General features: G+C 55.4%; 1 protein-coding gene across 2 annotated transcripts in view; it reads left to right on the top strand.

The window, feature by feature from the left end:
* Positions 1-13,411, top strand: part of SH3RF1 (SH3 domain containing ring finger 1) — a 108,332-nt gene that overhangs the window by 58,433 nt on the left and 36,488 nt on the right. For both annotated transcript variants that reach the window (XM_074355639.1, XM_074355640.1), the window contains exons 3-4: positions 7,601-7,876; positions 8,660-8,755. In XM_074355639.1, the coding sequence (XP_074211740.1) occupies positions 7,601-7,876; positions 8,660-8,755 (372 nt within the window). The remainder of the gene's footprint in view (positions 1-7,600; positions 7,877-8,659; positions 8,756-13,411) is intronic.

Genomic DNA, 13,411 nt, shown 5'->3' with positions numbered 1-13,411 from the left:
TTCACATGGTGACAGTTTTGTCCTGCTCCTTAAAGGACGACCACACCCGTAGTGACTTAAAGCAACACACGCGTTATCTTACAGTCCTGGAGGTCAGAGACCCCGGGAGTCCCCTGTGCCGACCCCGAGCCCAGTGCCCTTGGATGCTCTGGGAGGGCCTCCTGCCCCTTCCCGCGTCTGGAGGCCACAGGCCCTTGGCCAGGGTCGTCCACCGCCTGCTCGGGGCCTGACGGTGCAGCCTCTGCATCGGCATCCGCACTGGCCCCGTTCTGCCTCTGCCTCCGTCCGGTCACCCTGTGACCAAAGTCGGCCCACTTAGCCAGCCCAGGGTGAGGCTCTCCACTCCGTCTCGTTTGCCAGAGCCCTTCTGCCCCCAAAAGTAACGTCTTCTCAGGTCTTCGGGTCCTGGCGGTGCCGCTAAGCGCTGCATGATTTTGAGGCTGGGCTCACCTTTCGTCCCGATACGCGGAGTTGGGCTGAATCACCCTTCAGGTGCCTTCCAGCCCCAGCACCCCAGGATTCTACACCTCAAAACAGGGGTCAGGTTCACTGTTGCTAAAATGTAACTCCTGAGGCCCCCACGTGCGGGAGCCAAGGCCTGAGCGCCCATGCGAGCTTTGGGATCAGATGCCCCTCACCAGGGTGAGCGTGGTCAGCATGCCCAGGGTGGGGGGAGTGGCCATGACTCGGCCTTGCGGGCTGTGCTGCGTGTGGCTCGTGCACCCGCGCCGAAAATGCTCGACGCTGCTCCTGCGCTCAGCCTCCTTCCTGGTGGTTTCTTCCCGAATCTTTGCAGTCCTTCCTGCACGATTTCCAGGGCACTCACCTTCTGCACTCAGAGACCGTGTCACCAGTGTCCCTCGTAAGCTGGACGCACGGGCGGACTGGCTCTCCGCGTGTCAGTGACGGCAGTCATGGAGCGTCTGTCGCAGCGCTTCGTCCTGCAGACCCACGCGCCCGTGGTATCCACGTCACTGGCGGCGGCTCCCGAGCTTGTTGACAGCAGGGCCTTGCATGTGTTTTGCTCAGTCTGCTGTCACGGCAGGTGCACTGTGGTTTCCTGTACCCGTGCAAGAGGCTTTAAACCATGAAGTACCCGGGTTTGCGTCCACCCTAGTGAGGACGGGCTTTGTTTGGTCCATGCTGATCATCGGTGAAAACCTCCCAGTCATGTTTCTGTCGTCCAGCACGTTTGTGGGCTTGTGTCCCGGCACATTCGTGCCCTGAGTACCTTCACTCAAGTTATTGGTGCGGACGGGGCCACCCTGAAGGACAGACAGTTGCAGGGCCTTGGGGTGTCTCAGAGCCGCCCGTCCAGGTCACCTTCTGTTCATTCGCTTGACCAGTGTGTTTGTGCGTTCGGGCTACTCTAAGCAAATCTGGAGGCTGGGAAGTAAGACCGAGGTTCTGGCAGGTTCCGTCCTTGGTGGGCACAGTCTTCCCGGGCTGCAGACACCGACCTCGAGCACGTGCTCCCACGACTTCCCAATGCACAGGCATGGGGCAAGGGAGGAGCAGACGGGCTCACTGGTGGCTCCTCTAATCAGGGCACTAAGTCCATCACGAGGACCCCGCCCTCGTGACCTCATCCCACTCCCATCACCTCCCAAAGGCCCCTCCCCGGGACCATCGCGGTGCAGGTTGGGGCTTTAGTGTGTGAATTTTGGGGAGGACACAATCATTTCACTTATAAAACACAACAACGCACACTGAGTGCCTGTGGCTTGTTGGGCACGGACATGGGCTTGATCAGGGCAACTTGCGGTGTTTCAGAGCTTTCAAGCCAACAAGTGACTGAGGAGGGCAACGTCTGGTGTGATGAATGCCAGGGGTGGGGGCAGGTGGAAGAGTGGGGGGGGCAGTAGGGGGCTGGTTTGGAGGCTGTGGGGGGAGGTCAGGGAGACCCCCTGCTGTGCCTGGCAGAGACCTGGGCGATGTTCCATTTCCAGAACTGTCCTGGGGCAGGAGAGCCTGGGGCAGTGGTGCAGGTGGAGGAGGAAGGTGCGGGGGAGGCGGAAGGGGAGCAGGGCTAGTGTTGGAAAGCCTCGGGGGTGTGAGAAGGGTTGGCAGTTTATTTTCAGCACAGGGAGAACCACTTGGAGGTTAACAGGCAGGACAGCGTGGACGGGAGACTCCAGTCTGGAGAGTGGCCATTAGAGAGGGTGGCCTTGGCTGGTGACAGTGCATGTGGTACCAGGTGGACTGACATGGGATGTGTTTTGAAGGTGGAGCCCGCAGGCTTGCAGATGCATTGGCTGTGGAAGCATGGGGGGGCACAGAGGCATCGTGGTGGGGCTGCCTTGGGGCCTTAGCAGCTGGGTGAACCCAGGTGGGAAACAGCAGGAGAGGTGACCCCACCCCCAGACTCTGAGATCAGGACTTAAGACCCCCTAACTATTAAAGGATCCATGTTTTATGAAATGCTGTGATTATATCCTGGTAGACGTTTCACTTTGTCGGGAAAGCCGCCCGGTGTCTTGCTGCGCAGGGAGCGTTGTAAAGCCCCTTCCGGGGCCATCCTGCTGCCTGTTTGTCTGTGTGCCTTGCCCCTCGCCTCGGTTCCCTCTCTGTGCCCCCTTCTTCCTGGAAGGGTTTGACACTCAGCTTGCAATCTGCCAGAGTTCATGCCAGCTGAGACACAACTAAATTATTAAATTGTACACATTTTATTGCCGGTCCTGGGGCAGGAGTATTTTCTGAACATTCTTTTTAGTAGGTCATTGAATCTTTTTTACTTTATGAAGCAGTAAGAAGTGCATGAAGGAGTTTGAATTCAGAGAGGCTGTCTTGCATGTGTATCTGGGCATTGGCATTTACAGTCTGTAAAATAAATTGGCGGTGAATGTTTTATTTATGTGCTGGGATCTCAGCTACATCATCCAGCAGCGCTTTGTCAGATACATTGGAATGCGCTTGATGGCACAGAAACGGGGTGTAAAACATCAGATCAGAAGTGTTGGTGTGCTGGCCTCATGAGGATTTTAATGTCCTGTAAACACCCGTGTGTGTAACGTGGAAGCAGACATTATTTGCAAAGTAAAACTGGCCCACTCATGGTTACCCTTTTCTGTACAAGCAGAAGAGTCACTGCTTAGGGAAATGTATTTTCGATTAAGATTTGGGATAAAACCCCACGTGCCTGGAGTGCCGAGCTCTGTGGTCAGGGCGGCTCGGGTGACAGCCGCCGCATCACCGTCCCCCTGGCCCGCTGTCCTTTGAAGCCTCCCTTTCATGTGGAGCCAAGTGAAACGTAAGCCCTGTGGATGCCAGGGCCGCGGCCGGATGGCGGAGACAGGGGAAAGGCAGCCGTTTGGAAAGCCGGTCCGGGGCACGGAGGGCAGGGTGCCCGACTCCCAGGCCTTTCCCGGGAGGTGACCCGGGAGGGCCTGGGCTCCGGACGCACTTGCCCGTGAGGTCAGTTGTAGGCTTGTTTGGGCTTCATCCCTCAGGTGTTGCAGGAGGAAAACCTGGTCTGTTGTGTAACCATTTATCTTTAACCATCCACAGTCTGTGGGAAGTAAGTCTTTTAAAAATCAGTGAACTTTGCTTGGTTTGAAATCAGAGCGGAATTCGTTTCATTTAATACGAGAAGCCTTCTTGGGAAACGTTTGAAACCAACTGGCCTTTTCGCCTCTTAGGATTTAATTGAAAAAGCATGAGGCAGAGGGACGCGCCACGTGCACGGCTGTCGCTGGGGGTGGGGTGGCCGCCCTGGGGCTCCTGCTCTGTGGCTCTGCTCCCGGAAGCAACCTCATTGGCGTGTCGGGGGGGACTGGGGAAGCTTCGGTGGTAGTCGCGGGGAGGTGTCGCAGCTGGCTGCGAGACACGTCACCGTCACCTGAAGTTTTGTCCTTGCCCTCACTGTGTTGAGAGTGCGGGATGATTTTAGCAGCACTTAGTGGATTTGCTGTGGTGGAAATGTGAGTCAGTCCGTGAGGCCGCCTGTGTGTGGAAGTGACCCGTGAGGTAGCAAACCCCAGCCCAGCGTGTCACAAAGCAGCCTCACACGTCTCTTCTCGGAGCGGCCCAGGGCGGTTCTGAGTGCCGAGTCTATGTCCTGGGGCATACGTTTGGCCTGGATTTGGACAGAGGGGGCCAAACAGAGCTAACTGAGGTGGAGAAGAGCACCACACTGGCAAACAGAGTTATTTGTCACCGAGTTTGTAATAGGATTTCCAGTTAATTCATGTGGGTGCCCAGGGCCTTACATCAGCTCTGTCCAGATGAACTACAGCCGCGCAGGAAATGCCGCCCCGTCAATCGGTGCGTGTCAGTGGGTCTGTAATTTCTTCTGTTCAACCAGAAGACGAGTGGGTTCCGCTAGAAAGCAAGTGTGTGCTTCAGGAAGGCCACCTAGGAGCCCCGATCCCTTCCTTGGGGGAGCGGCCCTCAAACCTCGCACAGGGAGCGTGCGTTAGAAGCGCAACCACCCTGTGAGCAGGAGGAGTGTCCGGCTGCAGAGACAGACGTTTGCAGGAGCCCTGTTTTCTCGGGGAACAGGCTTTCTGCCGGGTGGCGACATCAGCGATGGTCGTGCAAACGCGCAGCCCTGCCTCCCTGCCGGCCGTTTTTCGGTGGTTTACACACATCCCTTCACTCAGTCCTCACTGCGCCCCACGGGATGAAATCAGGCTCAGAGAGGTTCACCTGCTCAGGATCACACAGCAGGTGAGCGGCCGGGCTGGGGCCCCGGCTCCAGGGCTGCGTGATCGAGGTCCCATTGGCTGTGTTCCAAATGTTGCTTCACGGCCGTGCTTGTCCGTCCTCCGGCTCTGCCTCCATCTCTCCATCCCCCCACCACCCCCCCACCACCCCTCCACCCCTCCATCTCTCCATCTCTCCATCTCTCCGTCATCTCTCTGTCTCTCCTGCATGTGCTCCGTCTGTCTCTCATAGTAATGTTTATTGCTTGTTTACTGACTTGTTTCCTCAGAAAAGCCTTGTGAAATACTGTTAACCTGTGATCAGCAGATTTCAGGAAATACACAGTACAGTGGGCACTGCGGTGAGGCGCTTCTGTGCAGGTGGACAGCCACAGGCATCCTTCCCAAGGCTGGGCCTGGCCTAGACGGTGACCCCAGCTCCCAGGACTGTGCTGCACCAGCGTCCTGCTGGGCGCCCCCTTCTGGGGAAACCAGAGGGAGTTGTTTCTGAGGCTAGGTCAAGGGTAGCAGGGGTCCTGTCACAAGAGGCAGGGTCTTCAGGCAGGGTCCAGAGGGCAGAGGGCTCTTGAAGGCTGCAGGACTTCTGGAAGGCTCTGGTCCTGACTTCCCCTGGAGCAGCTCCCAGTAACCACACACTGGACGAGCCGCTGTCATTTGAGAGCCAGGAACTGGCTCTTCCTCTTAAGCCAAACAGAAATACTGAGCAAAAAACATTTGGCTGACAAGATAGCCAGGCTGTCAATCTCTGTCTAGAAACTAAACTAATTTTTAAAACCTGCATTACTACATTCTGTGGCCAACAGGGTGCAGAACTGGTCTGCGTGTGGGGGGGGCGGGGCCGCGGGAGTTGTCCCCTTGCTCTACTCCGTCACAAAGACGAAACCTAAGTTCAGCCCGTTCAGGCCTGTGCTTCACACGGTGCGCTTCCACCCTCCGACCCAGTGCGCCTGCCTGCGTGGCTCCTGGGCCGCCCTGAGCTGCTGACCCGGGGAGCTCATCATCAGCCAAAGGACACAGCATGGAGACCCTTCAGCCTGCCTTTCAGGCCCCCCGCACATGGCCCCCGCCCGCCCGGCTTCCTCCGCAGCATCGCACGCTCTGCAAAGCCGGTCCCTCTGCCCTGCATCCCCAGGAGCGCCCGCCTTTCTCTTTCCTCTGCTCCAGCTCTGCCTGCAAAGCCCTGTCTCCTTGAAGACCTGGCCGTGTGGTGCTCCCCCTGGAGGTGTTTCGTTTTCCCACCCCCTCGCCCCTAGGCCCCGGCCCTCTGCTGCCCTGCACGGCTCCTGCCCTGCGGCCCTGCGGTCCCTGCATTGTGGTGTCGTGCCGTCTGACACCCGTCCCTCCAGGAGAATGTCTGTGCCCCGTCCTCCGCAGGACGCAGCACTGGTGCTCCGTCGAGTGAAAAGGCAGAGCTCGGCCAGTGTTCCCCGGGCGGTGGATAAATGAGTCAGTCTGTGAAAAGCTGGAGCCCGGGAATGTTGTTCAGCAAAAGTCTGGGTGTGTTTGGTTTGCCGTTTATCCTCTGGACATAGTAGGCAGCCGTGACCCAGAGAGGCCAGAGGTCGCCTTAAAGTGACAGCTGGTGCGCCAGGACGGGCACCCGCAGGCCATCGGGAAGTTTCCCGTTTGGTCTGTTTGGTGATTAGTTTGCCTGGGGCCACACACACATTTTAAAGCTGCCATTTAAAACCATAATGTGATCAGTGACACTGAAGACCTCGTCTGTTGGCACGTCAGCCTTGGTGCTCCCGGAGCAGGGAGGGGCAGCGTCGGGCCATGGCGTTCAGGCTGTGAGGTCTGCATGCCGGTGGTTACGGGGTAGACGCTCCAAGCGGCGGCAGTGGGGACCGGGGACCGTCCCGCACGCACTGGCACAGGGTAGCCCCGTGCACACTCGAGGTCCCGAGGGGCCGAGGTCTTCTGCCCCCACCCCACCCCCAGTCAGAAGCAGTGGGAAACGTTTTACCCAAAAGTGTAGCTCTGATTCCGGTCAACCAGACTTAAGAGCAGTTAGTGAGCTAATGAACTGCGCTTCTCTGTAAGTTTCTCTTCTTGCTGCTTGTCACTTATCCTGTTGAGTAGAGTCACTAATATCAGAAATTAAGTTTTTTAGTTTTTGAATTTTACGCCTGGGAGGCTGGCTTGGCGTTTCCGTGTGCTGAGAGCCCCATGGAGTTAGGCTGCGGACAGGACACTGTCTCAGCGGGCGTGGGTGCTCTGCTGCCTTACTCTCACGTGATGTTGGTTTTGTTTGCTCTTTCTGGCAACGCACGCACAGTCTGTCTGTTTGTTTGTTTATTTGAAATGTAGTCAGTTTACAATGTGTCAGTTTCTGGTGTCCAGCATCATGTTTCAGTCATACATGCACATACGTATGTCCCTTTTCACATTCTTTTTCATTCTAGGGTACTACAAGTTATTAAGCATAGTTCCCTGTGCTGTGCAGTATAAACTTGTTGTTAATATAGTCTATATGTAGATCTATATGTTTATCTATTCTATATGTGAATCTCAAACTCTCAGTTTATCCCTTCCCACCCTCTTTCCCCCAAGGAGCCATAAGTCTGTGAGTCTGTTTCTGTTTTGTAAATAAGTTCATTTGTGCCTTTTTAAGATTCCACGTGTAAGTATATCATATGGTATTTTTCTTTCTCTTTCTGGCTTACTTCCCTTAGAATGACAATCTCCAGGTGCATCCATGTCGCTGCAGATGGCATTATTTCATCCCTTTTCATGGCTGAGTAGTAATCCATTGTAAAGATATACCACAGCTTCTTTATCCAGTCATTTCACAGATAGTTGTTTATGTGATACTTTCTTCCTAGGGCAAAGCATGGATTTGTGGTAACAGTGATGATAATATAGATGAAATAATAGAGTTGAACTTTGAGACATTTTGGGCCATTCTTTCATGAAGACTCTTTTCTTTCCTCAAGGGGACACCTCAGCTACCGTGTGCCAAAGCGTTGTACAACTACGAAGGGAAGGAGCCTGGGGACCTGAAGTTCAGTAAAGGCGACATCATCATCTTGCGGAGACAAGTGGATGAAAATTGGTACCACGGGGAAGTCAATGGGGTCCACGGCTTTTTCCCCACCAATTTTGTGCAGATTATCAAACCGTTACCTCAGCCCCCGCCTCAGTGCAAAGCACTTTATGACTTCGAAGTAAAAGACAAGGAAGCGGACAAAGATTGCCTTCCGTTTGCAAAGGTAAAGTTAGATGGGTTGTTGGCCGGCTCTTCTCGGGACCCGAATACGTGGGCCAGCACTCTCGTTTCCTTTTGCAAAGAGATTCAGTGGTTTTATGTGAACTCTGTCCCTGTGCTTCTTAAAACACCAGGGAGCCGTCTTCTCAGAGTCACGAAGACCGTGATTCTGTGCAGGGACTGATCTCTGTGGAAGGTAATTTTGACTGGTGCTCTGTGTGGTATCATTTTCGGATTTAGAGCCTCCGTGTAATTCTCAGCTACGTTTCAGGGCACGTGTGTGCCACTCAGGGATTTTAATTCCCCGAATTATGAATTACAAAATGAAACATCATTACTTCTTTATTTTATATGTAAATTTCTCTGCTGAAAAACACACCAGACTCTATCCACTGAATTGATAAAATGCTTTGGAATTTTAAGCAGAATGTTGTGTTTTTCAGTAAAGAAAAGCAGTAGGCTATGCACTGAAATGAGTGTTTGGTGTATTATCAGGGAGAAGGGAGAGGATCAGAGAATCCACCCAAAATAGAAGTTCCGGGGGCCAGGGGGGATTTGAGGGTCTGAACGAACGAAGCAGGCGGCCCCTCGCGTGGAGGGGTTCGTGGTCGTCCAGCTGCCTGGCCTGAGAGGACGCCAGGCTGACTGATGGTGACCAGGCACTTCGCCAGCACCCCGCCTTCACGTCCGGGAGCTCCGTGTCCTCCCGCGGCCCGAGTCCCTCTGTGACGAGGGACGCTGGGGAAGCCCCTGGGGTCAGGTGGACTGATGCTCCTTCTTTCTTCAGGATGACGTCCTGACTGTGATCCGCAGAGTGGACGTGAACTGGGCGGAGGGCATGCTGGCAGACAGGATAGGGATATTTCCAATCTCCTACGTCGAGGTAAGTGGACCCTAGAAGCTTCCATCACGTTGGTGTTCTGCGTGGCCAGTCAACCTTGACGGTGCAGTTGGAGTGTTCAGCAGTCCTGGGATCGCGTCCTGTATCATTGTTGTATCTTAAAGCAATACAGTGTTGTCTATCAATGATGCCTCAATTAAGTGAGGAAGGAAAACAAAGACAAAAGCTTAGTCTATTAAACAAAAAAAAAGGCCAGACAGCACAAAGCAGCAGGTGCCCCGTTCCAGACGGCTGGATGGGACTCCCTCATCCTGCCCTCCCGTTCCTGCCGACTCGGGGACAGTGGAACATGGAACGCTTGGACCTCTGTGCTCGTCCTCCGCTGAGAGCGTCTGCGAGTCTCGTAAATGTGCCCGCGTGCGCCCGTCCGCACCTGCGCTGCCTGCAGCTCTTCTGTTCCCTTTGGCAGCTTTGGGGTCAGGACGCTGGTGACGTTCCCGACGGAGATGAGAGAGGAGCGTGTCTGTTTGTTGACTCATTCCTTCTGCACCTGCCGCCTCTCAGAACCTGAGCGGTGGTTATAGCACCGGAGCCTCCAGGAAACACACTCGAGGAACCGCCTCCACCCCACCCCCCAGCAGGACTTAGCCGCCTCCCCCTTTAACCAGCTTTGCTCACAACGGTTGTGGCCAGCCTGACGCAGCGCAGTCTTCTTGGGAATTTGGATAAAGTCACACAGTTGTATTATTTTAGAGAACAACACAAGTTAAAACTGAAGTAGGAGGTTACAGTTTACATAGGGCTTCGTTCACATCATGTCTTGTAAACTTCCATGTCCTTTAGTCGTAAGAATTTCATGCCGAAAACCAAATAGAAGGCATTTTCAAGGAATGAAACCCCAGCCCAAACAGCCCTGCAGGGTTAGCTGAGGTCACCAATGGCTTCTGGGAAGAAGTGAGTTCTCAAGGGAGAGACAGCGCGGACTGTTTAGAGAATTGAAAGTAACTGTTGTTGTTGATGTCCGAGCATGTGCTGTAAGCATGTGAAAAAGGAAGAACCGTGTCACTTACGTCCCCGTCTTTTATCTGAGGTCCTTGTCCTGACACGATCCCAGGAAGGGAGACCGAAGGCATCGCAGCCGGCGTTCAGTCTCCCCGTAGACAGTGCGTTTGCCACGTTTCCATAAAAACCAGCGGGGCTGCCGTGTATCCATGAAACGTGCTTCAGACCACGTACGAGCCTTGAATTTTCTCCATAACCTTCAGGTGTTCCTGTTTATTGAAAAATTTTTTCCTCCTTTGAAAGAAAACAGCAGAAAAAAAATGCTCACGTCTCAGGTAGTCCTTCCTGTCCGTGACGCTCATGTTCCCCCTGTGGGCCGTGGAAATGAGCCGCGTTTCCAAGCCTGTGGGCGCTCTCTGTGAGGAGCATGGGTGGCGCAGGCTTCATGAGGAAAGCCTGTCTTTGCCTGTTAGGTTTCGTCAGTCCCCAGGCCAGCGTGCCCTGTGGGCCACACAGGGAAGGGCCATGTGCCGTTGTCACCAGACAGGTGGAGCACAGACATCCCCCCACCCCACCCCAGTGCGGAGCCACCGAGGGTCCCTCGGACTAACGTCCAGTCATCAGGGTCCTTTCCTCCGACGTCAGCTGGGAAGATCAGCCCCTGCCACGAGGGGAGGTCCTGCCACCCTCTGGCCTCTTCTCTTTCACGGAGCGTTTTCCTCGTTGGAGCCACAGTTCCACCCGTTAAGACCAAGTGAACGAAGTCCCTGGGAGACTCTGAGCTTCTCTCTGATGTCAGGCCGTCAGATGGAAGTTTCCGGAAGGAGCGGGTCCCCTGGGGATCAGCGTGGGCTCAGCCTTGAGGGGAGGAAGGGGCAGGCAGGTTCCAGTAGTGACCTACCAAAATCTGGCCATCCAAGTGGCATCTACACTGTCTCACCAGGCGGTCTCTCATGGACCGAGGCCAGCTCCCCCCGGGAATCAAAAGTGGGTCCCTTTCCCAAGTAATGACTTTCTGGGAAACGTTCCAGGGCCCAGACCGGCCCCACTAAAAACAGACTGTGTCACGAACTTGATCCAGCTGTGAGCCACTTCCTCCCTCTTGGAGCCACGCAGTCACGTCTCCACCAGTGTTAGGAGCTGTGGCTTTATTCGAGGGCTGCCCCACTCGGTCACCCAGAGCTCCGAGACGGTGGAGGTGGCACGGCACGTCAGAGCGCCTGGCTCTGCTGGGTCCTGGGCCCCGAGGCTTGGAGCTCAGCTCAGGCCAGGGCCTGGAGGGCAGTGATGGTCCAACAGGAGGGTCTCAGCGCCACGTCTCACAAGGAAGTGAGCTCAGTCCCGGGGGCGGCCCTTTGGCTTGTCACAGGCCTGTCTGTAGACATGGGACCCCTGACACCTGCTGCTGGCTTGTTAGTGGAAATGCCCGAGGAACTTGCCTCTGGCCGAGACTAAGCTGGACGGGCCAGGGCTGCGACTGTGGGCCTGAAGCAAGGCATCAGGGGTCGAGGTCCAGCCATGGAGCTAGGGGCTGAGTGTTAGTGGTGGGCGAGGGGAGAACTGGGTGGGGGACAAAGGGCGGGAGGGGGCTGCTAGGGTGGGGTGTCCTCCCTCTCCCCCTCCTCCTGCAGCCCCAGGACTGTGCCCACCTGTGTGGAGGGCATGGGGAAACGGTAACCTGCTGACCGATGACCTCTGATTAAAGGACTCAAGTGTTCAGGGTTTGAGCAGAGGAGGAGAGTCACATGGGGGTGAGCAGGGAGAAGATGGCCTTGTGAGTGTCCTGGATTTCTGTCCCCCAGTCCATGTCCGGCCGTGAAGATTGGGGTTCTCTTGTCCTGATCACAGACACACTCCGTTCTGGCGAGTCTCTGGTCAGAGCCACAGAGGCTGTGCCTTCTGTTCTGTTCGGACGAGACCCCCCAGACCTGAGCACGCTGGGAAGCGGTGAGGGGCAGACGTGTCCTGGGGAAACCCCGGGGCTTCTCAGAGACACCGTGGCAGGATGTGCATGAAAGGGCGTATCTGCCAAGGACGGAATTGTGAGGTTTTAAAAAGAAACCAGTTGCTTGCTTCTCTCTTCGTTCAAAAACACCAGTCTTCTGAAGAACAGGATGGGAGCTTTCACAGCCTTGTTAATTCGGAGCTGACTCACTGTTCGTGGTCATTTGGACAAAAATGCCGTGATTCTTAGCAAGGGAACGCTCTGAGTGAAGTAAGCACTAAATACGTAATTTTGGACGGTTTGCAAACATTATTGTGTCCTGTAGGCTTATGATGAATTATGTCTTTTTGTTAAACTTGTCATACAATATTTTGATTCCCAGTCATTCATTTAAAGCATCACTTACCCAGTTTTTTCAACAACAGAAAGAGTTACTCAGCAGTTTTGCTGTGGATGTAATAGAAAATAATTGCACACGTGTGGGGGGGGGGGCTTGGCCTGGGGACAGCCGCCTCCTCTTTAGTTACGGCCGCAGGGAAGAGGGTTAGGTCTCGGCTCTGACAGGACGGGTCGGGTCGTCTGGGACAGGCCGGGTCGTCTGGGACAGGCCCGTCCTCCCCGCCTCACCCCCGGGGCCCCTCCCCTTCCTGCTGCACCTCACACAGCAGGTGCTGCGATCCTGGGGAAAGACTTGGACTCTGAACCCAGGTGGCTGGGTTCCAGGCTTGGCTGGACCACTGGCTGTTGGAGTGACTTGTCTCCTCACTTGTGAAATAGTGGGACACCCCCCGACTCTGCGCCGCGCCCGGGGGGAGCTCCTCCAGGGCCCGGTGTGCAGGGTGCCGGCCCCCAGGGTGAGCGGTGACAGTGTGTCCCCACGGAGCCGTTACTGTTGGTTCGTAGCATGTTTTATGCTGCAGCGTGTCGTCTGGGGGTGGTGACCGTCTCCCGGCGTCCACGCCCGAGTAGAACACGAGCCCTGGGCCAGTGTCCTGGGGTCTGGGTCACCCCGTCCCCAAGGTCCCTGCCCAGCCCCTGCCCATGCTCAGCCCTCAGTGCATGTTGGTTGAATGAATACATGAGCAACCCAAGGACCTTTTGAAGCGGCAGCAAGAATGACTGGCTTTAGACGTTGTCACCTACCACATCTCCTTGCTGGAACTGCCATCATCCCTGCTGAGGCACGTGTGTTACCGTCTCTCAGTGTCACGTCAGGATGTCACCGTCCTCAAAGCCCAGGTCTCTCGAGTGATCTTACGGAGATTTTTTTTTTAAATGAGGCTGGGCGAGTACTTGGCTCTGCATGGGTTAGGGTTTCTCTGGACCGCAGTCATGGTAGCCAGGCTCCGGGTCAGATGGGGATGCCCGACCGATCATCGGCAGTGCAGACAGGCTCCCTGTGGGAGATGGACTCCCGCCCATGTGAGGTTATTCCTTTGGTCTGCTTAGAGCAGAGGTGGGGTGGCCCAGCTTGTCAGGATAGTCATTAAAAAACAAATTGCACACAGTGAACTGCCCATCTGTGAGGTGGAAGGGTGTTTTGTTCGCAGCGTTTACAACCAGCCCGTAGACAAACCTTGAGAGATACTTCTGTGGCCAGGGAGTAGAACTGTGTTGTCAGCCGAAGTCACGTGCGTGGGCCTCTGGGAGCACGGGTGGCCTTGAGGGGGGTGATGGCTTCTGCTGCTGCGGGGTCGGGGCCCTGGGAGAGCCCGTCTGTGCTGCATGGAATTACGAGTGGAGGTTTGGGC

Source organism: Camelus bactrianus, chromosome 31, assembly GCF_048773025.1.
Source record: "Camelus bactrianus isolate YW-2024 breed Bactrian camel chromosome 31, ASM4877302v1, whole genome shotgun sequence".
NCBI classification, from domain to species: domain Eukaryota; kingdom Metazoa; phylum Chordata; class Mammalia; order Artiodactyla; family Camelidae; genus Camelus; species Camelus bactrianus.
The sequence above is the reverse complement of the archived record's forward strand: the minus strand, read 5'-3'. Positions and strand labels throughout refer to the sequence as shown.